At 44.4% G+C, this 27,253-nt stretch overlaps 1 protein-coding gene across 2 annotated transcripts; it reads right to left on the bottom strand.

Moving 5' to 3' along the window:
• G3BP2 (G3BP stress granule assembly factor 2) lies at positions 1-27,253 on the bottom strand. 2 transcript variants are annotated; one of them, XM_074588006.1, is made up of 12 exons: positions 27,063-27,245; positions 18,305-18,423; positions 15,924-16,005; positions 14,700-14,873; positions 13,712-13,802; positions 12,767-12,869; positions 11,802-11,982; positions 10,728-10,826; positions 6,135-6,237; positions 3,958-4,086; positions 3,647-3,765; positions 1-2,961 (listed from the first exon to the last, which is right to left on the bottom strand). In XM_074588006.1, the coding sequence occupies exons 2-12, from the start codon at positions 18,397-18,399 to the stop codon at positions 2,689-2,691; spliced, it is 1,449 nt and encodes a 482-aa protein (XP_074444107.1). In that variant the 5' UTR covers positions 18,400-18,423; positions 27,063-27,245; the 3' UTR covers positions 1-2,688. The 2 variants fall into 2 exon arrangements, with proteins under 2 accessions (XP_074444107.1, XP_074444108.1); XM_074588007.1 differs by lacking the exon at positions 10,728-10,826 and having other exon boundaries at positions 27,063-27,253.

Genomic DNA, 27,253 nt, shown 5'->3' with positions numbered 1-27,253 from the left:
TGCTGCAGACATCAGTAGTTTATTGGTATGTTTAGTCAAAACACATTCAGAATGGAAACTTAAAAGTAAAAATACTTTCCACCTGCAACAATTAAACTAGAATCTACTAGCATATAATGCTTGACACGTTACAGCAATAAAGATGGTAATCCACTGTCTGGTATACCTACTAAAGCCAAGATGGTCAGCCAAGTTTGTTGAAATAGAACCGTAATGACAAAATACTCCCACCATCCACAAATCAGCGACTAACAGTAATGGTCAGTGAATCCCTTCCTTTGCTCTAAGAGGTACATTTACTATCGAGAGGGTCGAGAACACGTAAGAGTCCGCAGCACAGCAGGCGAGCTATCACCACGTAAACTTCTCGGGATGACGTTCCAATGGTTGTTCATGTCACTTAAACAAGAAGCAAGCCAGAAAGCAGAACGGCTCAGTAGCTCTTTTTAATACTCCGTTTTTTTGTTGAGATTATTCCCAGTGCCATCTGCCACACCAATGAATTAGGTGGCAGCAAAACACCACAGCACTACAAAAGGAAATAAAAAAAAAAAAAAAAAAAAAGGCTACACAAAACACACTGGTGGCAAACAAACTGCTAACTGCTGACAGCAATTTGTCCCCAAGGCTTCAAACCTAAGTGGTGGTATGTGGTGAGCAGTTCAAGTACTACAGATTTCCAGGTAACAGCTGAAAATGTAAGACCTTCAACGAAAAACTGAAATACGAAAATGGGAACTGGAAGAAATGTGCCCCGGAAAAAATGTCTATGAAAATAGTGCAAGACTTACCATCGAACACAGAAGACCTCGAGTCTGGGATAAAACAGACAGACGCCACTTCACTTTGCCTAACGTATCGGAAAAATATGTGCAAAATCTTCCAACTGACTCGAAACCAGCAAACGATTGCATGATCCTGAGACAGATCGCTATGACGCCCTGTCTGCTCTTGCTTGAAATTGCCATTACTGCGTTTGAGGTCTTCCATGCTGAGAAGCAGCGTTAAGTGGTCACACTTTCACACAGACGCACACAAACACCCTCCCCTTCTCCTCCGAGGCCTCGGCGCCGGGCGCCTGCCGCGGGCCCCAGCATCCGGCCGACGGCCCGAGCTGCGGGTGCAGGCACGGGAACGCGCTGCACAACGACACCCAGAAGCAGACCTCTCCACTGGAAACCCCCCGTCAAACCGAAGAAGAGGCCGTCTCCTTGCTATCCTTCAGTCCGGAGCCACGTAAGGGTCAACTTCAGCTGAGACTTATGTGCAAAATGAGTTAAGAGTTTTTAAAAAAGCGCAACTAGAAAATGCAAATACTTAAGAGCTGCTGATTTGTTCTCTGAAAATTGCAGTATCCTCGTTTGATAAGCTCACCCTCACAAAGGATGCTCAGTTCTACCGATTACCAGCTGGCCAAAAGCGTTCACCGTTCTGGGCTGACTTCTGAAATTCACGCCCAAGAGAGATTTCGACTCCGTTTCCTTTAGCTTTGACACTGATTAAAGAGAAGAGACAACCTGGAGACTAGCTGGATGCCTTCTTCCTCCCTTCCCCCCCTCTGCAAAAAAAACAGGCGAACTTGTTAATTGAAGAGCAAGGTGGATGATCGTTTTAGCAACGTTTACTGATTGAAAGATACTGCAATTTTTTTTTTAATACAATTTCTCAATGATTTCCTTTAAATGCTTTGCAGCCGATCGGCTTTGCAGCACAGTAATTCATACACTATACTGTACAAAATCACCAGCGAGACTGGAATGATGTATTCATAGAAGGCACCATCATGCTTATTACATTACCAGAGAACTCAAATACAGTCAAGACAAATTTCACTGTACAATGTGTATCGAAGGGGAAAGGGGAAGGAGGAGTGTGTTGAGCAGCCATCCCTGTACTAAAGAGGGGCAGATAGAAAAATCTGACGTGAACTATCAAACTTGTTGCGTACTCAGGGCTACGACTTTGAAACTCTGGGTTCTGTTTAGTTTACAGCTAAATGGATTCCTTCTGGAATAAACTTGTAGTCTTATTAAGGTTTGTGTGTGTACATATGTTGGTCACAGCAAGCAGATCAGACGCCCGCATCGTTTCACAAGCTATTCTGTCTGAAAAAGAGGATGAAGGGTTTTTTTCCTCCGATGCCTCCTGCAGATGTCAATATAAATGAGTTCCGAGTACCCATTAGTGCATTTTGATGAGTGCGTAAACACGAGTTTGTTTGGAGCCAAGTGTTCTAAGAAGGAACAAAAAAAAAAGGCAAGCTTCTCCAATTGCACAAATTGCACTATTTGTGTTTCCAACAGTAATAGGCAGAAACAGTAACACTCACACAAAATGTGCAGCAGAGGGTTTTTGACTGAAAGGACCTGAATTCTATTGGGCATGTCCTTTAGTTCACTTTTGTTGCAGATAGTTAACCGGTCTTTTTTTCTTTTCTTTTCTTTTTTTTTTTTTTTTTCAGTCCTCAATTCTCCAAGTCTACATTTATAAATTAACAGCGTGACTCCTGTTGTGAAACTGGGGAAAGAACGTCCACCTCAATTTAAACTGGAAACCAAAGGATGCTTTCACATCAAAGAAATGATCAGAAGGGCTGTGTCACATTCCAAAGCCAAAAAAAAATTAACAAGAATGCAAACACGATGGATAATGTACCACTGCCAAGACTGTCTGCCTGCAGTGGAGATTTCAGCGACGTTGTCCAGTGAAACGGCCTTCCATCTGCCCGGTTCCTCGTCCAGAGCCAAGTTTCTGTGCCATGCCACCTCTCGGAGGGGGTCCTCTTCCGTCACGGTCTCGCATCATGCCACCACCCACTATTCCACGGGGACCCCCAGGGCCTCTATCATTGCGACGAATATCCCTACGATCATCGCCTCCACCTCGGGTCTCTCTTTCACGAGCGGCTCTTGTTTTTTTCTCTTCTACGTTCAAGCGCACCTCACCCCGGAACATAATAGGCTTATAGGGAAGAGTTTTCAAGGCACACGTTAGTCACCATTTCACAAAGTCTGTTTATACAAGGCATATGCAAACACTGCACTCGCTGCATGCCTCGGCCTACCTTCACTTACACGCGGAAGACAAAAATTGACCGGTAACACAACCCTGTGGCACACAACCTTAGCCCTAGAGGTTTACGGTACATGGAACAGCATTTGGAAATTCATTTGGCATGCAAGGAATTAAAATGTGTTTCTCAAGTAAGGGCAGGGTTGTCTTTAGCCTCTTCACTGCTGGCTTTAGCCTTTTCACTTCAGGGCTAAAGTTCCCGAAGAACTGCTCTACCAGGTCTCACTCCCACATACTAGAAATGAAAACCGCTGCTTTCTCCTCTCAAATTCCTCAAGTCACATCCGCAAATAACCTCGCTCCTTTTTCCCAGCCCCAGGAATTCAGAGATCCAGGCGATGCCCTTCAAAAGGTTACGGACTTGACGCTCAGCTTAAAAGGATCTCTAAAAGCAAGAGCTAAGCTCCATGTGGTGTCTATGTGCAGAGGTAAAAAAACATGCATTTGGTATGACGCGGTCTGAGGAACCCTGGCACGGCTTTCGTAAGCTACAGAACACTCCTGACAAAATAAGTGTACGAAAACTAGGTTTTAAGGCATTCCATCCATCCTTTGGAGGCTATTCAATACTTACTTTTGCAACTAAAATTCGCTGGACTGGCTCAGAATCGTCAAATACCACGAAACCAAAATTAGGCAGTTTTCCTCCCACTCCTTTAGTATTTATGCGAAGTTCTACCACATTTCCGAAGCCTGGGGAAACACAAGGGAAAAGCCACGTTATCAAAAACCACAGTGCCGGTTCTACCACCCCTCCGCTTGTTGCAGACAACACCTGTAGTGTTACATCGTGTAGAAGTTCCCCTGTGCGGTTCCAAGCGAATGTTATGTGACTTTTCAACACAGTTTTTCTTCTTAGTCTCCGCAGCCGAAATTGCTACTTACTCATGAAGAACTCTTTCAGTTCGCTCTCATCGATATCATGCGGCAAGTTCCCAACAAAGAGCTGGTGGCTGTCTGGGTAGCGAATTATTCGACGATTATCCGACTCATTCTGTTCCATGTCCCCTCGCCCTGTCGTCGACAGAAAGAGGAAAGTTGAGCCACTGAGGTTAGAAGGTGTGTGTGGAGTGGGATGAACACATCTACGAACAGCACCAAGCACGTTCACTCAAACAATCCGGTACCTTCAGCTCTTGAGCGGGTGACGCAGTGGGGAGGATACTATCTTCCTCTTCACATAGTCCTGACAATTTTGTGATAAGACCGCAAAGTATTTTTGTCTGGTTTCCCTGCTTAGGTTAAATAAATCTATGTGAACTAAAACATCTGGCATATTGGGCAAGTTTGTTTAAAAGGTTTGTGTTACATCTTAAATCGTTATACTGAAGAGGAGCTCACTACCTATTAAAATGTACTTTTAAAAAGATTTGGATTTAAGACACCTTTTCATCGGTTTCTTAGCACAACAACAGTATACTTTGGCAGTCAGATTAAAAAGTGTTGGCCAATCACCGCTTCTAGCTTTCATCTTACGCCTTTCTGTCCCAAATACAAGTGAGAGTTCCTCACATTCTCTCCAGCTCAACCAAAGCATGCCTAGCACACGACAAATAAAATCTTTCCTGGTATCTCCCTACTAAATCATCACCTGCCTTGCAGTGCGACAGCAGCACACTGTTACCCCTTTTGTGCCTGAAGTATTACAGCGTAGGTACGTACCTCCTTCTCTCCCCAGCTTCCCCTACCAGACATTTTCGGCAAGCTTGCTAGCTCGTTTGAAAGGTTTCGTTAAGCAGATAAAAGCTCGCTGACCTCCTCTGAAAGTAACACCGTAGGGCTGAAGCTCTACCATTTGGTCACTGAGATTTCAGCTCTTTTTCCCCCGCCTCTGCTACCCCCACGGCCAGATCAGCTCTGTTACGTGTTTTCTCTGCGACTCGTATTACATCCACGGGTAGTGGAAATGCAGATTCACAACCTCATTTAGACACGAGCTGCAGCTTTTGCTCCCTGCTGCACATGTCACGTTGAAAACCCCAAAAAATGTTAACAGGTAACAGACGTCACGGTTCTTTCTCGGTGCCTTAAATCCTTTCCGTTTCAGTGTTGTCCCTGAGTGAAGATATACTTGCACCCATCAAAGCCAGAAGCACTTTTAAGCCTAACCTGTGCCACAGTTTGGTACGCACTTACTGAAAACTGTCCCTAGAACCAACTTCAGCCAGAGCTGGTGGAGCAGCTTACGTTCCGAGATCTAACCGCTTCTGCAGGCAGCGCTCTGCCAGCTCCTGCCAGCTTTACACTCCCACTTCAGGATAATCGCAAGTACCACCCCTCCCCTTACAACTTGTGACATTTTCACACTTAGGGAAAACGACGGACTGATCAACATCCTGTAACTCGGGGCCCCTGATTAGCTGGCTTTTGCCCAGCGCTGCGCAGAGGTTTGCCAAGCGAGCAGGCTGGACTGACGAATGCAACTCAGGAGGCTTTCACCTCCCAGCACCTCTTCTGGCGACTGCTGAGCAACGCGCGTGTTTTCTACCCGGACCATCCTACAGGTCTGGATACTCTGTATGAGTAAGAAAAGGCAGAGAGCTGGCGGCTCATAAACTACGACAAACACGAGGCAGCCAAACCGAGAATGGTATTTTAGACAATTACACAAGATGGAAAAATATGTATAAAACTATTAACTGACTGAGGCTGACACGTTGGGAAGGTTTTCTTCCAAAACAAAGAGCAACAACAGGTATTTATGAGCTCTCGCTTCCAAGGTTCAGCAAAACTAGAGGACATGGAAAAAAACATTCAGATTTCCACACCAGCTTTTCAGAACTGCATCAAGCCACGTGAAAAGTACTCAAGCATAAAGGCGAGCGGCCTGACTATTAAAAAACATTTCAACAAAACAGATGCTTGGAAATAATGCCTGATCTTTGCAACAACTCCTCACCAGCTTGGACTCCAAATCATATTCCCCCATTTCTTGTTGAAGGCAGCAGGAACAGACAGTTCATCGTCAGCCAAATACAACACAGGAACAGACAAGGCCCGTCAAGGAGACACCTCTCGTTAGCTAGTCCCAAGCAGACACACAAGCCAATGACCCACGTTACCTGGTCGAGGCCCGCGGGGTGGAAAACCTGGTCTTTCCCTGGGACGCTGTTCACGTACACGAGGAGGCTGAGACTGAGCTTCAGGTTTAGTTTCAACTCTTGGCTAAAACAGGAGGAGAACATACATTATTAAACACTGGCCCAGTAAGAAAACAAAAACAAAACCAAAAAAAAAACCCCAAACCCCAAAACTCACCAAAACAAAAAAGCCCCACAACACAAGACATAGATAAGTGGCATGCACAAAATGAACTCCAGAAGTTAGACATCCACGTCAACGTGTTTGGGAATACGTTTTTTTCACCTCTATAAATTCCTCTGTACCAATCCAGGACTGCAGTGTTCAGTTATCTCTGCTAAAAGGTGCAAAGCAAACATCCCTCAATCAGAGCGTCCCCCCAAAACATGGCTCAGGTGAATTTTCCGTGTTTGACCAGGCATCGAGACTCCAACGCACCGTTACTCAAGAATCCCTCAACCTGATTAAAAACCCCACATAGATAAATAAAGCTTCCTCACGCCAAGCTCAAACTTCACGGACAAGGAGGTACCCCAAGACGAACACGAAGAGATGGACAAATCACATTTTCTGTCTGAGCTCCTGAGGGATTCTTTTCCTCGAGTGCAGAACAACTATAAGGAAACTATCTTAGAACAAAAGGAGCGGAGAACAAAACAAAAGCCCTCAGAAGTGTAGTAAGTATTTCTGATACAATAAAGGTGCCTGAAATGACAATTTCTGCAGACTACCTGCTGAAGATAGTTCTTCAGCTTTCTTGGTGTCAAGACCGTGATGCTCAAAGCACACCCTTCATATTCTCAGGAACTAGAACACCTATTCCAGTTTTTGCAAGCAAAAAATGCTTTTTAAGATAATTTGAGAAAAAGAGACAGAACAATAAAAAAATATTTCTACGCAGCCTGTTGGTTACTGAAGCTATTTCCAACATTTTTTACATTCCATTTTCTGTACTACAGTCCAGCAGCTGCCACTGTGCTGGGTTCTTATCTTAGAAAAACAAAATTATCCTTAGGAGCGTAAAGAAGAACACCAGCTTCTGAGGAAGATTAAACACACGGACAACGGTTATAGGCCCGGAGAAGTAGTTTATGTTGAACATCTCCCTTATTTTCCTTTGAGGACTCAAGAAAACTGACGGTTCCACCCACAGAGTAGCTCACAGGGATAGAAAGACTGTATTTTACATGAAACGTACAAATAGTACGCACCAAATAAATGTTTCAAGCCTCCTATCTCTCGTGCTCTACCCAGCTAGGCGTTAGCTTGTCCTTCCAACATTTCTAGGACCATTTTTTCAATTCCAAGAATAAGCTAGAAAGTCAGCCTTCCTGTTAAATCTCTTTTCATTCTCTCTCCTCACGGGTCACTGGAGCCCCCTTGCCACGTTTACTTGTACATCTTTACTGCAGTATAAACTAGCCCTCAAAAGCCAAACTCAATACATTCAGACCCCCATTTTTTAGGTACTTATGGCTGTCAGGCTTAAACACTCAGTCCTTCCATCAACCCTAGCAAAGACTTGCTGTCACTGGTGTCGTTCTACTAAATCCTGAATAACATGTAACTTTTACCCGCTTGCTTTGTATCTCACTGAACTTCTCATCTATCGCACAAATACTCTCTGTCTGCCCAAACAACAAACAGCTGATCTCATTAGTTGCTTTCTAATCAGTCCCATCCCTTTTTACAGAGAAGACTGCCTCAGTGCTCCCTGGGCTGCCCGAAGAGGAAAGCACTTGCGCAAATTGTGCTCCCCAAAACACTGCAATTATCAGCAGCATCACAAGATGCCTATTAAGGGCTGCCATTTACAGCCCAAGGAGCAGCTAATTGCAACTCTCATTTCACAGAGAGCACACAAAGTGGACTGAAAGGCACAGAAAAAGGATTTCAACAGACAAGGACTAAAAGAGCCCTCAGCCCAGGAGCCAAGTATGCCACAAGCTTCAGCCTAAGGGAGCTGTGAGAACAATTAAGGAAAAGGTGACACTGTCTCTTCTCTTCAGGTACTCACATGGGGAGGGAAAGGGACCTCTCTCTGCTACGGCAATGCTACTGGCAATGACAGCAAAACTAGCCGCAAGTCAGCCTCTACTCACCAGCCTTGGAACTGAATACCCCCCTGAAACAGAGGAGGAAGGGACAGAGAGTGCAAGAGAAGAGGTGGCTCCAAAGGCTGGTACAATCCCATTTTTGAAATTGTACAAGGCTTAACAGTTTCTCTAGAGCGAGATGCCTGCCAAAATCTAAACGCATGCATGCAAAGAACCAACTAGCCATGCAAACAAAGAAGAAACCACACTTCACATGAAACAAAAGAAAAAAATCCCACATCACCTCACCATAGCTCCAGTAGCTAGGTTAGATGCATGCCTCAGATAGCTACCACACTGTCTCTGAGGTCAAGGCGGACCACACAACTTACTGAAGGCACTCATCAATCACTTCCACAAAGGTGCTGTAGATTACAGAGGAGTCTATCCAGAGTCCGAACAGATTTGTGGTGGTGAGAGAATGCAGTGTCTATAAAGAGATCCCTCTCTCCCTGAACTCACCACTTCTGAGCCAGAAGACAAGACCCAGGGAGCACCCTGCCTGCCTCTGCCCCTCCGGCACCCCTGCGACAGCTGACGTGTTAATGCAAACCGAAGGTCAGAATATCTGAAAATCCTACAAAGAGAAGGCTCGATTTATCAGTGCAGGCAGGCTGATTTCCCATTGCCCACAAGAAGAAGAGGAGGAAGAAATGCTGACCTGTTTAACTCCGTAGCTGTAAATAAACAGGAGCTAAAACTGGCTTATATCCCAAACAGTACATGTGCAGTCCTTTGAGGGGCTCTGAGATAATACTACAGAGGCTGTATTTTTAACTGGAGAAAAGATGGGGGGAGAACTGGAGTGATGCAGAGAAAGGGATGAGAAGGGCAGTGAACAGCTGCTTTGTAACATCACTGGTGCTGGGGAGATCGACATCCCAAAGGAGCCGCACACCCGCTACTGCAATCTACTGTCCTCTTTACGTGCACAGTATCTAGCATTAATGGGTCCGAGAGAACACGAAAAAGCTGCTACCGATCTGTAACCCCTTGTAGAAATCATTCAGGTGCCTTTTGTTCCAGCTTTCTGTATACCAGGTCTGAAAAGTGTGCAAGAAAAGGAGCTAAGAACTAATTCTGTCGCCAGAAGAGCTGGGCTCTGAATTCTTGCCACTCCGGCATTGTTCACAAACTTCCACGCAGAATTACTTAAACATGAAGTCACAGCAAAAGTAATCTAAAAGGCAGAAAGTGTGACAAGCTGCAGAGGCAACACAAAAGAGTTTAAGGGGACATCTATAAGCTATATTCTGCTCTCTTGTACAGATAATTCTGAATTATTTTTGGAGTCATATTACAAAAATCCACCCGCTCTACTGCAAATAAATCAAAACCAAGGTTGGTTCTGCATAAGAAAAATCTATTCTGTACTAGAAGAAACACCGTTTTTCCTGCTGAAATACCACCTAAGTGCTCAAAGTCCTGTTGAAGCTGATGAAGACAGACAGCCTTCCCAACTCATTACATAGCCATTAGCTGATTTCCAGGACAGCCCTGTCAGACCAGAAGCAACACCATACAAGGTGCTGGTTTTTTGTTAATTTTTTTTTCTGTTTTCTTTTTTAACATGCATTTGGCTGAAGGGCAATCCTAGACAGGTTCCTCTCTGTCAGTAAAAAATGCAGAAGAAATCAGTGCGAAAACAACAGCTGCAATAACCCAGCAGCTCTACTGAGAACTGCGGTCTTTTAAAAAGGTTCGACATGAGCTACGATGACATATAGCACCACACAGTGTCAGTAGAAGAGGTTAAAGCACACATTTTCCATTTTGAGGGGTTTTGTATAGACCGAGGCTGTGGAATTGCGTCTCAGACTGTCTCACACCAGTTTGGCATGTGCAGGATGTGAGCTATCACCCGGTCAAACTTCCTTTCCTCCTTCCCCTCCTCACCCAGTCAACCTAGGAATGGGAAGACAGCATTGTCCCGGCAAGGAAATGTGAATCCTTCCATTCCTCACACAGTCATAAGTTGGTACAGGGTTCTGTGACAAGTTAATTATAAATGAAAAATGAAATCCAGCATATTTCTGTAGATATTAGCCTTTCAAGGCAATCTTGCACGTTCTCAGAAGCGGTGCTATCACTTTTTACTGCTGGGGCACTTCTGCTAATGACATACCCCTTTCCAAACACACTTTAGAAAACTACCATTTTGTGGGGAGTTGCTTTTTTGTTTGTTTGTTGTTTTTTTTTTTCCCCTTGTAAACCAAACCATATCCCATTAAGATAAGTCAAAAAAATTTCAGTAGTGATTTGCTGTTTCCACATGAACACATTTTAACGTCACCATCACCCAAAGTTACACCTGCTACGTGTACGTGCCTTTGCTTGCAACAAGAAGGTGAGCGCATTAACATTTAAGACATAATTAATTTGTGCAATCGAAGTCAAACAAATTGATCTGTTAATTTAAAAAACTGAAGCAGTTTGCAGAAGTAATGAGACAATCCAAGGCGTTCACAGATGGGTTACCTGTGAGACTGGTGCTTTAACATGGGGTGGAATTCCAGAGGAAGAAACAGTACCACTAGGAGGCAGGTTTTTACTGGTCACTGAAGCCCAAGAGAAAGCCTGCAGGAAATGCAACAAACCTAGGCTACTAATCATGGCAAACCACTGACATTCCTACAGGGAAACTCGTCTGCTGAAAATACACTTTTGGTTCTTATCTGACTATTAAATAATTGCTGTGCAAGCATTACAACGAAGATACAGAAGGATTTGCAGTCCTAGCCGTCTGTGGACTCCAGCGGCGTAGAGCAAGTGTGTACTGTGCCCACTATCGCCACCTGAGCGAGCCCAGCGCCCTCAGCATCCCCAGATCACTGCTTTCCATGATGTAACCAAACCTAGGACTGAAAACACTGTAGTGTGGAGTGTCTTCTGCACAAAGAAAGAAAGTGGATGCCAGAAGTTAGAAGTAAAAACGGAAAAGAGAAAAAGGACTGAAAAAAAAATAATACGGGAGACACACCGGAGCTAGAAAACGACCTCTCTCCAGCTTTCACCGGTTCCTCCCATCTCCTTGAAACTTCCTAAGTGCAACCATACCAGATGACGCACGGTGTGCACAGTGGTTTTTTATTAGGCATCCTGCCTCTAAGGGAGACGGTCAATGCCCCCACATTGATTTTGGACCTATGCTGCCAGCAATTTCGCAGGTGTCAATGCATTATGGTTTTTTTCAAGGAAGAGCAGTGGTTCCCATTGTATGAGATTTTTGTTGGTGGTAGTTTGACGTGTTTTCTTAAAATACTTAAACTCCACATTTAAAAAGGTTTACACATGCATAAAACCACACACACACACTTTACAAGCAGAGCATTGAACTTATGATAGGTGACTCGAGCAGCACTTAAAAACAACATTCTTTCTTTTTTTAGTGAAACTTTGCGGTTTTACAAGTTCAAGATTCAAGTCTAGCTGTTCCTACACCGTAACACTGAAAAGAGGTACCAGTCTGGTCACTCAAAAAGGCTAAGTTCAAAACTGAATCTTCAGGTTTACCGTCTGCACCTAGAAGCACAGATAGGACTTTTAACTAACCTTTGGTGGTTCCTGTGGTAGTGAAACAGGTTCTACAGGAGGTGGGGATGGAGACTTCTCTTCCAGCTCCTCAAGGGTCTTTTCTTCTACTTCGGCTTTCAGCTCCTCGGTTTTTGTTTCAGATTCCAGTTCCGGCTCAGGTTCGTGAGGTGATTCTTCTAGTGCCTCCTCTATCCCATTGCTACAATAATCAAACACATTCTATGCAGCTTATCAATTGCTTTCTATTTTATGACGTTTTATAAGCTACGCTACGGTAATGGCTGGTATTAAAAAGATCCTTCTGTTTCCAGTTGCTACCATATGGTACCTATATATAAAATACAGTGAGAAGTTAAGCTGTACTCCTAAGTTGCATACAAAGCCAGATTTTACTCCTGCTGAAGCAAAGACAAGTTTTACAATTCTCTGCAGAGAATCTGAAAATCACACGCATATAAACCCTTTAAGGAATAGGTGCTAAACTCAAGACCTGCTGCTCCTAACAGAACAGAAGCACAGTAAGAGACCAATGAAAGATTAAGCTATACATACAAACGAAGATGACTTTGGCATGAAACCCGCAGCTTGCTTACAAAAATGGCATACAAGTTCCTTACCAAAGGAGTCGTGAGTCTCGTTTACTGAAAATCACATGCAACTACTTCTCTACTCTGTGTGTTCAAAATATAAGGGATCTGAGGTTCTTCACTCCATGAAGTGTGTGCATAAACATGGTTGCTACCTTTTCACCTCACGTTTGAAACCAGAAGCGACAATAACAAACGTAAGAACATCCCCCACTTTCTCTCTCCCTTCAAGAAGCAATGTTTCAAAATAATACGACATTAACATAACACAGATTCACATTAAGTTAAGTGCATTTTCCTAAACTACCTGCTAAATCATGTCCAGAATTCAAAGCCAAATGAATTCTGCCTTTTTTATTAAAAAAGCAACTTCATATAATAAAATGGACTTCTTACGTTACAGGATGGTTTTCATAGTAAGTACTGCTCGCATTCTCTTGCACAGGTTCAGGTGACGGTTGTCTTTCCTCCTGCTCCTCTTCCACCTCTTCCTCAGACTCTGACACAAAAAGAAAAACTTCCTTAAACATCTCTGCAAGTGTACACAAGCCACATGTAAAATAATTCTTACTATTTTCACAAAAGGGAGAAACTAGAGACATATTCCTGCTAGAAAGTTCTGGGAAGAGGGTTCAAGGGACTTTTAAAGCAGCAGATGCTTTTCATATGGAGGCAGTAAAAGACTGCATTATTAGCTCATAAATCTCAGTGTCTAAAACTAAGAAGATTAACTGCAAACGCAAGGAAGATTGCCTGAGATGCTTTGTTCCACAGAACTGAGATGAAAAAATTCCAGACATCATCCAGTGAACACATGTACATGTTTGTTCTGGCTGTACTCTGATTTGCTTTGCCTCCGTGAATAGAGGAAAAAAACCCACCCAGGTCAAGTTCAGCCCCTGAACAGAAATGAATTACTGAATGTGATGATGATGATGTCAAAATGAACTATATGTCATATTTGAGAAGCCAATTACATTTTTTTCTCCAAATCACTTTACCTATAAATTTGACTGATCAGAGAAATCGGGTCTACCTACTGAAAACAGTGGCAGCGAAAGTACTACTGCTCATTATTTCCATCCTCTGCCAAGCCTCACCCCCCCTGAGCCAGCTCTAGCTCAGCCCTTCAAGGAGTAAGGTACCACTATACGATCTTAATTTTACAGAATGTTTTGGACCAGCAGATAGCTCCAGCGACATAACCTATGCTCCCTGCCTCAGCCTCTCCCAAATTACTATGCTTCCCAAGAATGCAATATACTTCGCGTCCTTCCATCCCCTCTAGACACTTCTGAAAGCTCTGCATACATGCTAGAGGAACAAGACAGTTCTTCTCACCTTCATCCAGTTCTCCTTCCGAATCCCCAAATACTTCATCTTCATATCTGAAGATATCGTTATGGACGTAGAACTTGTTTGGAACAGAACCCTGTAAAAGAGCAACATGCATTTTTTTGCATATACGATATATTAGCAGTCAACAACAAGGATGGATCAGAGATATAAGCTTTGGGGTACACACCAACATTTTGCAATAGGACTATTTAATTAGAGCCATTTTCCAAGGGGTACCTCTTCCCTAAGCAAACAACTGAACGGTACCTTCTGCTCAACTGAAGAAGGAAGTTTCGAGCAGAAAACCCCCCAATTTTGCTAAGTCATGGTGATCAAAGGTGCTAACTAAACATAAAGTCCCTCAGTTTCATCAAGGACTTTGAATTTTCCCCATTACAAAAACTTTACATTAAAAAATAGAATGAACTTTCACAAGGTGACCGTATGCTTATAGCACGGCATACGGAAACAACAAAGAAATTCAACAAGACTCTAAAACGTTAATCAACCTCACAATAGTTTGTGATGAAGTGGGGGAAAGAAGTAGAAAGGACACAAGACGCCCTTTACCCTTACACAACTCTGCTCTCCCTAAGAGCTAAACCTGAGCAGTAACTTGCACAGCATCACACCATACTCACACTTGCCAGCAGACTTGAAGAAAGCGCAGAACTACACTAGAGACTCGATCTGCAGAGCTCAACACTGTATTTATTTATTTATTTGTGCTAATGGCAGCTCCCAAATGCAAGCTCCAATTTGCTTTGGATTACTGCTGCAATACTTCAAGTCTAAGAACATAAAACAGCTCAGGATGGGTCCAACACACTCGTTTCTCTGCACTCACATACTGCGACATAATTAATGATAGCCCCCAGGCGCAGCTCTAAAAGCCCGATCGTACCTTTTGCCCCAGTACGACAACTTGTAGCTACAGGTCAGGTTTCCATCATCATTATTTGAAGCTAAACACAATCTTACATATACTTACTTCTGGAGCAAGCACAAAAGTCTGCATGAACTTCCTCATCGGCTGCCCATTGTTTGACAGCTCTCCCATTACTTGCACAACCACCCCGTCACTCAGCGTAGCATGAGCATCCACGTGACGGATCTTGGTGTGGCATTCACTGAACTGTAATGACATCACTTTCTTGTGTATCTCCTAGAAATAGAGAGTTACATTTTAGCTACATTGCATTTTGTACAGAGCTTCACACCTTTTAAATAACCGAGTCCGAACTAACACAAAAAAAAGGACACTCCTGAAGCTCAAAAGCTAAATACAGGAATGAAGAAGTGTCTTTCACCGAGAACGGTCTACCTGAGCTCATCTAACTTTCACTCTGAAGTTTTCCCCCAGGATTCAAGTACTTCTCAGAGTAGTCAAATAGCGTACAACTTGCTGTCCAATTTTTCCAGCTGTATTACAACGTATGACCTATTTTAAGACTTTCTTTTTTTTGAAGGGCCTGCGAGAGGGACAGGATTTACCTCGTGTTTAAAAAACACAAATCTGTCTCCCCCCTCAAACAAAAAACCCCAACCCCCTACTCATCCACAAAGTACCCAAATGTCACAGGAGTGGGTGACATCTGCACTGCCAAGATTTTTGTGCTGCCAAACCAGGATCTGCTGGTGAAAGGGGAAAAAACCAAACCTGCCCTGGGCTAAACGCCACATTGCTCAAAGATGCGGCTACCACATGAACAGATGCCTCTGAAGGTGACAGACACAATTCTGATAAAGAGCTACCACCGAAGCGAAAACTTGTGTTTCCTGGACTCACTTCACTTCTTCAAAAGTTATCTTGACTTCAGGAAACTCCACTCACAGAAGAATTTGTTAAGATACAGAATTCCACATAACTTGCAAAGATCAAAGTCCCCTTCACAAGGAACCACTTCTAACTGAAATAAGATACATCAATAGGGCAAATCTATCAGGTCCTCTGGATTTTGTTTCCCATCCTAAATACATTTTTTGCAGTTCAGATGCAAAGCCGATGTACCAAACACAACTCCCAGTAAAAGCAGCAACAATCAAATAAAAAAACTGAAGCCAACGAATTCCTACCTGCCTCTGAACAGGACGCAGCATGGCAATACATTATTTACCAGGTAAGAAAGTCAAAGTAATTGTTAAAGAAAAAGACTGATTTATACAGTAAGTTCTGAATATTAATGAGGACTACAGAACCAATTTTGATACGCACAGCTTGACCGTACACTGCTTCTTGTGGTTTCCCACTGGCATCCAGTCCTCCGTGGACGTAAGAAGAATTCCTTCCATAAAACCTGCAAATGAAAAGATGTGAAGGTCAGAGCCGTGAAAAAACAGAACAAAATACAACAAGTATTTTGACTAGAAGTAGCAGAGCTCAATGCATCAGGAATTTCAGCACAAACAGAAATTCAAGATCTATGGACAATTCCCCATTCTCACGCAACGTACCAGGCATACAGCATAATTTGGAAAGCTGGATTTCAGAGTTGTTCTAGTAAAGCTTGAGATTTAGAGGGGTGGGAGTAAAATCTAAGAGGACCTCTTAGAGGAGGTCCTCTAAAGCACCAAAGTTGTCTTCAACAGGCTAAATCTCTCCACAGACACCATTTTTCCTCACATGTATACTTCTGCCAATTTCCTATCACCCCTACCAGGAAGCATCAGTCTACATCCCATATGTAGACCACCAGCTCCGTAATGCTCCCCTAGCGTGTGTTAATATTGATCCAATGGAAGTAATGTTGCCATACGATGGAAAACCTGGAACAGCTGGCGGCTCTCCTCTGACTGAAGCAGTTAGGGAGGAAAAACATACCAACGGTATTTTGCTTCTTAAATCAAAACACACACACCCCCTCCAAATCCTGCCAAGGTTACAGTCACTATCATTACAGGTAAACGATCTTATGAGCAAAATTGAAGACTATTTTCAACACCAAGTTTGAGGCATGGGTGATTTACCCCAATATACAATTTAGCTGCCATTGAAAATAAATGTTACAAAAGGAAAAGGCAATCTCACTGTAGAACCGATCCAATTCTCCCTCTGTCTTTGGTACGAAGCATGGCCTGATCATCCCTTATAAACTCTTCTCTGTCTCTTTATTTATGCAAACAATTTCTGGATTTCAGAGCAAAGTGACAGCACACTTCACGGGACACTTGTCTTACTAACTTGGGCTTTTCTATCATTCAAAAATGACCCTGCTGTTCTGATATCAGGATTTCCATTTCACCACTTGCTCACAATATAAACGGTGCCTTGAAAAACTGCTATAGTCACACCCTTTAAAGTCTCTGAAAAGAATTAGAGCTGCCTGACCTTTACAGGCAATGGATAGTTATGGATGTCGACAAGATGCTGACTGCTGCCGGACATGCCCAAGAGGGGCTTCCGAAGCTGACTCCAAGGCAAGAGGTCCTTTCCCAGGCCACCCGTGGAAAACACCCAGGCATGAGTGTACACAAGGAACGCGGTTCTTGGGTCAGAGAGAGCTGTCACATCACATGGACATACTTGTCCAGTTGATCTCATCTGACTCATTTGTTTAAGTTTTGGGAGCGAGAGAAAAATCTGCGATTGCTAAAAATGCTGCTTTCAACTTTTGTTAGATTACTAAACATAGGTTAGGAAGGCCTGGAATACACTGCTTAGACACCTTAAAAATAGATTTAGATGCAGAAAACAACATGGTTCCACAGCGCACCAGTGATTTAAGTAAAAATGATACCATTCATTTTCCCTACCTCAAAACTATAGATGAAAAGCGGCATTATTCAAAAGACTGAATTCTCAAGTAAGCCACCTGAAAGCTCTAACTTGTGCTCAATCAAACGGTCCCATTTTTCACCATCAACCTTATGTCAAGTTCCGAGACAAGAGCAGCCCAAGCACTGATTGCTTTTTTCCTTTTCATATACTGGCAAAGCTACTTTCACCTTTATTTATTCCAAATCCATGCTGCTCTAAGTCCAAATGTGGAAATGCAAAATCTTAAGTGACAAGCCGTATGTAGTCAATCAAAACCAGAAAAAGGGAAAAAAAAAAAAGGGGAAAAAAAAAGAGGGAAGAAACACATTCAGAGTACCATTTAAATAGTGGACACAGGTGAAAAAGAACGTACTGTATTTTCCACCTACCTTGTCCACACTGTGACACTTATATTTAAATCTCCAACCATAACCTGGACAACAACTCAGGGGCAATATAAAACACGGCATCCTGAATTAATTAGCACGCTTGTCTTAGGCACTAAATACTAGTTCTTCCTCTGCCATTTTCTTTCCTTTCCTTTTCTGTCTTTTTAGAAAAGTATTTCTGAAATACGCCCTCATTACCTTTTTATCAGCTGAGACACAGCTCACTGTTTCACACAGCAAATACCTTGATGACTTGTCATACATCCAGATGATCAGATTTGGTTCTAGAGCCTAAGGAGTTTTCAGTAATATGAAATAGTTTTCCAGGAGCCCAAAAGTTAGCCAGGTCCATTTCCTCCCACACTCAGAAATTAACGTTCATCTGATCTATAATGAACAATACAAACTTTTGTTCAACAACATAAGTCACTTTGTGCACGAAAGCGTTACCTGTGCAAGAAGTCAGGAGCTTTATTTAGCAGAGTGTAGTACTGTCGCACGAACTCCCGCCCTACGAGCAGGGGACTTGGCTTCTCCATCACCATTTCTTTGGTACTCAGTGTCAGATGCTGTAATTAAAAATATTCACGTTAGTGTGAAGACAGCCCTGTCGCAACTGTATCAGCCCTATAACACAACTTTCACATAAAAGGATGAGCATAAGGATATTAGAATTGAAACGATTATGCAAACAGGAACTTCATTCACACAGAACTACTCCACGAATTCAGGACACCATTTCCTTTGAGTAAATAACAAGATTTCAGCCGATTTGTGCGTTACTTTGACAAAGAGGGAACACTGACGACAAAGTTCTTTGCAGAACAGGTGCTTTTAAAATAAAATTAAATTAAAAAAACCCAAACAAACAAACAAACACCCTCTTAAAAACACCTAGCACCATTTATTTAACCCTTTGGCAATCAGCTGATAGAATCATAGAATAGAATCATAGAATTGTTGAGGTTGGAAGGGACCTTTAAGATCATCGAGTCCAACCTTTAGCCTACCCTGACAAGAGCCACTTCTAAACCCTGTCCCTCAGTGCCCCATCTACCCTTTTTTTAAACACCTCCAGAGATGGTGAATCCACCACCTCCCTGGGCAGCCTATTCCAATGTTTAATAACCCTTTCAGTGAAAAAATGTCTCCTAATATCTAATCTAAACCTCCCCTGACGTAACTTGAACCCGTTTCCCCTCGTCCTATCACTTGTCACCAGGGAGAAGAGGTCAGCCCCCATCTCTCTACAACCTCCTTTCAGGTAGTTGTAGAGGGTGATAAGGTCTCCCCTCAGCCTCCTCTTCTCCAGGCTAAACAACCCCAGCTCCCTCAGTCGTTCCTCATAAGGTTTGTCCTCCAGACCCCTCACCAGCTTTGTAGCCCTTCTCTGGACACGCTCCAACACCTCAATGTCCCTCTTGTAGCGAGGGGCCCAAAACTGAACGCAGTACTCGAGGTGGGGCCTCACCAGTGCCGAGTACAGGGGGATGATCACTTCCCTAGTCCGGCTCACCACACTATTCCTGATACAGGCCAGGATGCTGTTGGCCTTCTTGGCCACCTGGGCACACTGCTGGCTCATATTCAGCCGGCTGTCAACCAACACTCCCAAGTCCTTTTCTGTCGAGCTGCTTTCAAGCCATTCTGCCCCAATCCTGTAGCACTGCATGGGGTTGTTGTGACCCAAGTGCAGGACCCGGCACTTGGCCTTGTTGAACCTCATACCATTGGTCACAGCCCATCGGTCCAGCCTGTCCAGATCCCTCTGCAGAGCCAACCTACCCTCAAGCAGATCAACACGCCCGCCCAGTTTAGTGTCATCTGCGAACTTACTGAGGGTGCATTCGATCCCTTCATCCAGATCATTGATAAAGATATTAAAGAGAACCGGCCCCAGCACCGAACCCTGGGGGACACCACTTGTGACTGGACACCAACTGGATTTAACTCCATTTACCACCACTCTCTGGGCACGGCCATCCAGCCAGTTTTTTACCCAGCGAAGAGTACACCTGTCCAGGCCATGAGCAGCCAGTTTCTCCAGGAGAATGCTGTGGGAAACGGTGTCAAAAGCTTTGCAAAAATCCAAGTAGATAACATCCACAGCTTTTCCCTCATCCACTAAGTGGGTCACCTTATCATAGAAGGATATTGATGAACAATTAAAACCCCATGTTCAACAGCAGTGCAAACCAAACAGGAATACACTTTCTTAAGCCCACCAGTACCATTCCTTTATCCCAAAGCACATCTGCTTCTAAAGGCTACTGTCACATCTGCAACACGAAGATGGTAGCACCGATATTCTGAAGCTATTATGTAGGCTGGATTCACATTCCCTGAAGACTGGGATGGGAAACCTTTATGCCTCGGAGATGAGCAAAGCCTCAGGTACTACTCGTCCAAGCTAATTGCATTTTACATTTGTCATAGAATAATTTAGGTTGGGAAGGACTTCTGGGGGTCACCTGGTTCAACCCCACGCGCAAAGCACGACCAGTTTCTAGCACATTGCTCATTAAAACAAGTTCCGAATAACGTGATTTGGTAACATGTAAACAGAACTTCCATTTGCAATTTGTGGCTGTCGGCTGTCATTTTGTCATGGTGCACCACGGAGAAGTGTGGACCCACACCCTCCCATCAGGTAGCTGAAGGAAGCCGAACTCACTTCATCAATACCAGTGCTTGCAGCCAGGAGATTCCCTCCAGTTCTCTAAAGAAAGCTTAATCTACTTTCTCTCTCAAAAAACAAAAGTGTAGGGAAGGCTGCAGGCAGAGCCCAAAATACGGGTTTTGAACTTGGACATAAGAAATCAGAAAACTTATTTTAGGATTACCCAAAATTTTTATTGTAACCTTCCAAGGCTCAAACACAGTATTAGTTGTGTCTCATGGGAAGCCATTTTGATAATCAGACCCAAACCCAAATGTCAAGAACACTAAGGGACATCAGAGGCTTGAGCCCTGTGCATGTTCAAAGTGGGAACCTTCCAAGAAACAAAATCTGAGCAATCTGGGGATCTTCCTAACATGACTCATACTACCGCAATGGGACAAACGTGGGAATTTTACTTAGAAACCAACCTTAAAGGAACAAGGACCTCAGTTTCTACAGGTGAGACTCTTCTTTTTCTTCTCCCCTGTCCCACAGGCAGATGATGAACACAAAACTGGTGATACGATCTTCACCGCAGCACTTGTGAGATACACAAGGATGGACCTCCATCACATATATTTTTTTTAAAGAAACTATTACAAAGCACATCATAGCCAGCACAAACTCTTATGAATATGGCAATAAGCAAAGTACGTATGTTAACAAATTGCTGGCATACCACAAGGAACACTGAAAATGCCTCTGGGTACAAAACATCATAATCTGTGACAAGTCATTACACTACATGAGATCTGTATCACACTAGATCTTTTCTTCATTGGAAACTGCGCTATTTCGGGAAAGGCCGATGAAACCTTTCAGAAAAATCTGACAAAGGCAAGCACGTAATCATCACATGCAGCCAATTCTTCCCTAACGACTTGAAACAGAAGTTGGTTTAAATGCTCAGAGAGATGAGTATCATCCACCTCTGGCCATATTTCAAGTGACAGCACTATTGATTTACACCACAGAATCACAGTATTTTACAGGATGTCTCAGCACAATTCTTCACCTGTCTCAGTATTATTTCCTTTCGTTATCTCTTCAGAGATCTCAATAGGGGTAGCAGAAGCTTAATGAACTGTTCAGGTTTCCAAGTCATTAAAAGGCAGTAAAATAAAAATGCAGGTACTCCTTGCTCTCAACATGGGTGCCATGAAACCAGGTTTTAAAAAGATTAAAATCTCCAAGTGTCCCAATTAGTATAGCACCTCCTTAAAGTCAAGGACCCGAGTCTTAGGAGGCCCAAGGGGTTCGGAGGTAAAGGCACCAGTGAAATACAAGCCAAAACCCAAGGCACGGGCATCAACAATTTAAATAGTCCAAGCTTAGAACGGCATCTCCACGTTTTACCAAGCACTAATGGAAGCACTAATAGATACACATACTCTATAAAAGCTGTTTTTCCAGTTTTCATCGGTACATACTCAAGAGTCAAGAAATAACAGCTAAGAAAGGAGAATCTGAGCACTCTTCTCACTTGAATAAAATGAGACATAGTCTTAGATCAGCCTGAGCAGTCACTGAAAAAGTGTCTTAATGAGAACTTATTGCTGGAGGCACTCGAGTACATAGTAGCCAGAAACAAAATACTGAAGCTGAGACAGTAAACACCGGAAATCAAATAAATTTATCTGCTAGTTTCTTTATGGTGCAACTCTACTGTTAAAGAAGCCCCCTCCATCACGCTCACTGAGAAAAGCTACACTGACAGCGTAACGTGCGCACCCATGCAACTGTTGCCTGTCCGCAGGTAATCCTGCCTACATCAAGCTGACGTAACGATTCATTGACGAGATTTCATTTGCACCCTGTTCAGCACCTCTGATTCCTGTGCTGCCAGGAAGGCACACTGGATTTGCAGTGCATTCTTGAACGAAAGAGAATCGGCAGCCACGAGATATATTTCCTAATAGACTTGCCAAGCTGGAGGACCCAATGAAACATGGAATGCCTTTCTTCCCCAGACAAGGCTCAGAGGTAAGGGACCCAGAGGCACCCACCCGAGCGACCAGACTGCAGAACTGAAGGAACACGTGCAGGCGCCAGTGCAATACTTCTTGCAACTTCAATTAGCATGACTCAAGTTCGTAACAACTTAACACCAACTTAACCCTACAGGCAGGACTGGATAAGCGTGTCACCGTTACCTCGAACAACCAAGTTCCTGTCTTGAGTTATTTCCACGTCCACTTCTTTCAAGAAAACAAAAACAATAGGAGAGTTAGCACAGAAAGAAATTGTTATTTTCATGAAAAGATAAGCAAATGAACAAATGCAGAAAGGACATTTTCCTCTCAAGAGCAACACCAAGTACAATTGCAGGGAAGTGCTGAAATACAGTAACATTCATTTAACTTTCCCAGCAACATTCTGTTAGATTCAGGAACAAGATTATTACAGACCTTGCTTAGCTCTGCAAAAACATCTTTCAATGGCCCAGGATAACAAATGCTCACCGCGACAAACAAAGCAAGAAGTTAGCCTTTGGAATAAGATGAAACTGCTAAAGGCTAAAAGGATGAGATACAGCGCACATTAGGACAATTGTGCTGAAGTACTTGGGAACAACTGCTACATAATCTCTCAAGTCCACACTGAATTAATAGCATACAGATTCATTCAGCCCGTAATCATCTTTAGACATAAAACTTTACTTATTAAACTGCCCCTGTCACTTCTTCAACTGAAAGAAAAAAACCAAACCAAGCCACCAAACTATCAGCAATCAATTTGCAGAGGAGGGCAATTTGTTTCTGAAGTACTGAAGGCCACTATGCATTGAGTAGTCAAAACGTTCACCAGCACGCGTCTTGCTCGATAAGCAGCTCTCACATTAGAGAAGACTTTTTTTCCTAAAATATATGTAAGTTTTCTCATTATTATTTCCCTAATCCTGTAGAAAAAAGAAGTGTGACTAGTAATCTGTGGCAAGGCATTAAGTCACCTGAGGCGACGACAGAGCTATAGAATGCTGGTGTACGTGCTCAAACCTAGGCACCCAGAGAATAAGGCACAAAGCCTTTGGTTGCGCCCAAAGTGGTAGTTCCAAGACCCCTCCATCCTGATTCAAGACAGACCAACAACAGCGACGCTGCCTGGATGCTTCACCAGTTCCACTTAAAAAAAAAATTAAAAGATAAAAAGCTGAACCGAGTTCTGAAGGGACATCAAGAAAGTATCACCTGAATTTGAAGGTAATCTCCATCAAGACAAACTTTTAAGCTTTGGGAGGGAGATGCAGGCCTCACCGTTTGTTTTACTAAAAAACTATATGCAAGTAAAATATTTTGTTTTATTGGCAAGTAAATTTCCTCCTCTGAACAATTTGTCTACAGAACAATTCATTCATGACTAAAGGTACACGAACTATATTTTTACGTAGATCTGCAACAGCCTGGCTTGTTCTTAAATCCTCAAGTCTGCAACTCCTGTGCAAGTTGCTGATCAGATTTGAATACGCCGCTTAAACCAAAAATAAAATTCGTCAAAACGCTCTCGCGAATCAGAAAGATGTTCCCCACACAGTAAGCACACAAAGCAAAGCCATGAGGGACACCGTGCTGCTTCCCACACCACGGGAGCCAAGGGAAAACAGAAGGGAAGGGGTGAGCAGCTTTCACCATCTTGGAGTTTCTCCTAAATCCAGATTACCCCTTTTAAACTGTGCTTCCTACTGTAGACAAACAAATGATGCCTTAAAGTGTGTGCCTGCTACCGTGATCCACAAGCGTGACTGAGATCCCACTACTGCAACACATTGTGTGAGCAGCCACACCTTGAATAAAGCTAAAAAAACGAACGGCAACTGGCAGTCCAGCTGGCGCAAGGCAGGGCATCTGTAATACAGCCCTGCACAGGTTGGCGGGTACTCCATCGTAAAGTAAAATAAGCATCGACTAAAATGAAAACGTGCTGAAAGAGCAATCGAAAGTCCCAAACAACCCAGTTCAGTACTGAAACCACCTTCGCTCCGTCATGCTCTGCGAGGCAAGCACTCAGATCATCCTCCATCTGCACTAAGAGCCAGCAAACCTGTATAATCTACCAGAATCCCTTTACTTTATGATCTCCTTTATCTAATCCGCTACTGTCTGAACTGGCCGATCCCCAAGGCACAGCATGCAGTTCTTTCAAATCAAGCTGTCCTGCAGGGCTGGGTTGGATTTTTTGTTGTTATTTCTTTTTCCTTTTTTTTTTTTTTTTTTTTTGAGAGGAGCTTAATAGCACCCTGTATTTTAGGTGCCTGACTACCATAGGAGACCATCTTCTGGGCAGTTAAGCTGCACCACCCAGAAGAGCTCACCCAAATAGCAATAACAATAGCAACTGCAGCCCATGGCACCACCCCTTCCAGGGAAGCCACTGCACCTCTCTCTCCCTGTCACCACCCAATGCCAAGTTCAGCGCCTTTCTTCTGGTATCTCATCAGATATACCTATTAGTATGGCATATTAATCTTTTCACATGTTCCTTGAGTTGCAACGCAGTTCTTCATTTGTCAAATACTCTCAAAAGAAATGACATCCAGTGTCACAACTGCTACAGTAAGAAGGAAGACTCAAATTCAACACCGTGCATTAAGATACTGTGTTTCCTCAGCAAATTTTCAGCACTGTAAAATGCTATTTAAGTGTGAGAGTAGATGTACGATTTGAAACCTACACTCCATAACGGAAAACACTTTATTTGTAAGGACCGCAGCGGATAAGTAGACTGGATGGTCAGCTCATTCTATCTTCTCTACACTTTAAATTAGCTATCACAAAAAAACGTTTTATTCTGCTAATAGAAAAATCATATGATACAGATCATAATTCCACGCAGCAAGCCCACATCTGCCGATCAGAACATTACAAGAACATTTCAAATGGCAAACAAAGATTTGTCTCTTTCACCCAACCTACCAGAGTCCCCAACAAGACGGAATCCGTAAGAATTAAAAGGCTTTCCTAGGGCAGGTATGGCCCTATGGGCATACTTACAATCACAATGAACACAGAACGCCTCGTTAATGATAAATTAACTCCAGAAGCTAAAGCAATACTGGTTTGTCAGTAACACCACCTTCTCTGCTCAGATGCAAGCTGACAAACCCTATACTCAGTCAGAGTCACGACAATACCGCTATACTGCTTGCAGGAAGGTGGGTATACACAGCAGTGCTTGCTCCATATGACCTCACATAAAGGGCCTTCATGTAGCAGGACAGCACCATTTCTTGTAAATTGGTCACTACCTTTATTCTGCTACTACTCCCCAGTAGAAGTGTCCATAAGAGAAATGAAAAAAACCCTGAGATACTTGAGAAAGCAGAGTGTGCTCCATGCAAAAAATAAATGCTTACTAAGAGAGGATATCGTGCCCCTCATACTCCTGCATCCCATGACAGATCAACATACAGTTTGCGTATATAAGTGGTCTACCTGTACAAGAACTGAGCAAGGAAAAAAATAACTTACCCTATTCCCCAATAGATCAAAAGCACTGTGGGTACCTTTACACTTGTTTCTGTAGCAGAGCAGAACCCAAGCAGAGCTTGCACCCTGAACTTGAAATGCCTAAAAGATGTAGAGGGTTTGGGAATTGCCAAACCCACATGGAAGGGCACAGTAACAAAACCTACATGACTGACTAAGTCCTTCGGGTTATTATTGTTAAATCAAACAATAATCTCATATTCTCTACCACGTTAGTCCTTTCATGTAGCGGTGCTTGGCACACAGCTCAAGATCCAGGGTCACCCAACTAACCAAGGGATTTAAAAGCCTTGCTGTGGGGATGCTCCTGTGCACCCACACTGGAGCGGCAATGACCTCTACTTTAGCCCTGCGAGGTGACGGGGAGCAAAAGCCGAGAACACACCGAGCCCAGCTCACATGACAAATGCGACGAGCTCAAGGATCTACTCGAGGCATCCAGATCTGCAGAATAAAAGGTGCTGGCAGCAACTTCAGCCATATTACGTGCGAAAACGGCGAAGCTCGGGTCGCGATGGGGGAGAAGCGAGGTCCGCAGAGCCGGGAGAGATGCTGCAGCCGGCGCTACCGCCGCAGTCCCGGCCCGGGAGGGCAGAGGAGGGCCGGCCGGGCGGCGGACGAGGAGCCACGGCTGCTCCCGCAGTGCGAGCGCGGCGGCGGCGCCATCCCGCACAGGCCGAGGCCAGACACCTCGGGAGGCCCCCGGGAGGCACGGCGGGAGGCAGGCCGAGCGCCGCAGGGCCCGGGGCGTCCCCAGGCTCCCCTCCCCCGCGCCGCCCGGGGCGAGGCGGGAGAGCGGGCGATGGCCGGCGGCCGGCTCGCCGCCAAGGTGACGGCGAACAAAAGCCCCCCCGCCCTCCGCCTGCCTCGCCCCGCCGCCCCCGCGCCACACCGGGCAAGAAGACGGGCCGGCAGCCAACCGCCGGGCCCGGCCGCCCTGAGGCGAGGCGGGCGGCGAAGGGCGAAGCCGGGCCGCGGGGCCGCTCCCCTCAGCCTCGCGACCGTTAAACGGCCGCCCCCCCCACGGCCGCGGCGGGGCCTACCCCCGATCCCGATCGCTCACCTAGGGGGAAAGTCTGGGTGCGCGGGGCCGGGGCACGTCCCCCCCGGGGCCTGCTCGGTGTCCCTCGGCGTGTCCCGCGGCGGGGGCAGGACGGGGCGCGGCGGCGGCGGCGGGGCCGGGCGGGGGAGGGACGGCCGGGGCTCCCGTGCGCGCGTGCCTCGGCCTGCGTGCCAGCGCGCCTGCGCGGGGCC

This window comes from Larus michahellis, chromosome 5 (assembly GCF_964199755.1).
Source record: "Larus michahellis chromosome 5, bLarMic1.1, whole genome shotgun sequence".
NCBI lineage: Eukaryota > Metazoa > Chordata > Aves > Charadriiformes > Laridae > Larus > Larus michahellis.
Note: the sequence above shows the minus strand (reverse complement) of the source record. Positions and strands in the feature narration are given on the sequence as shown.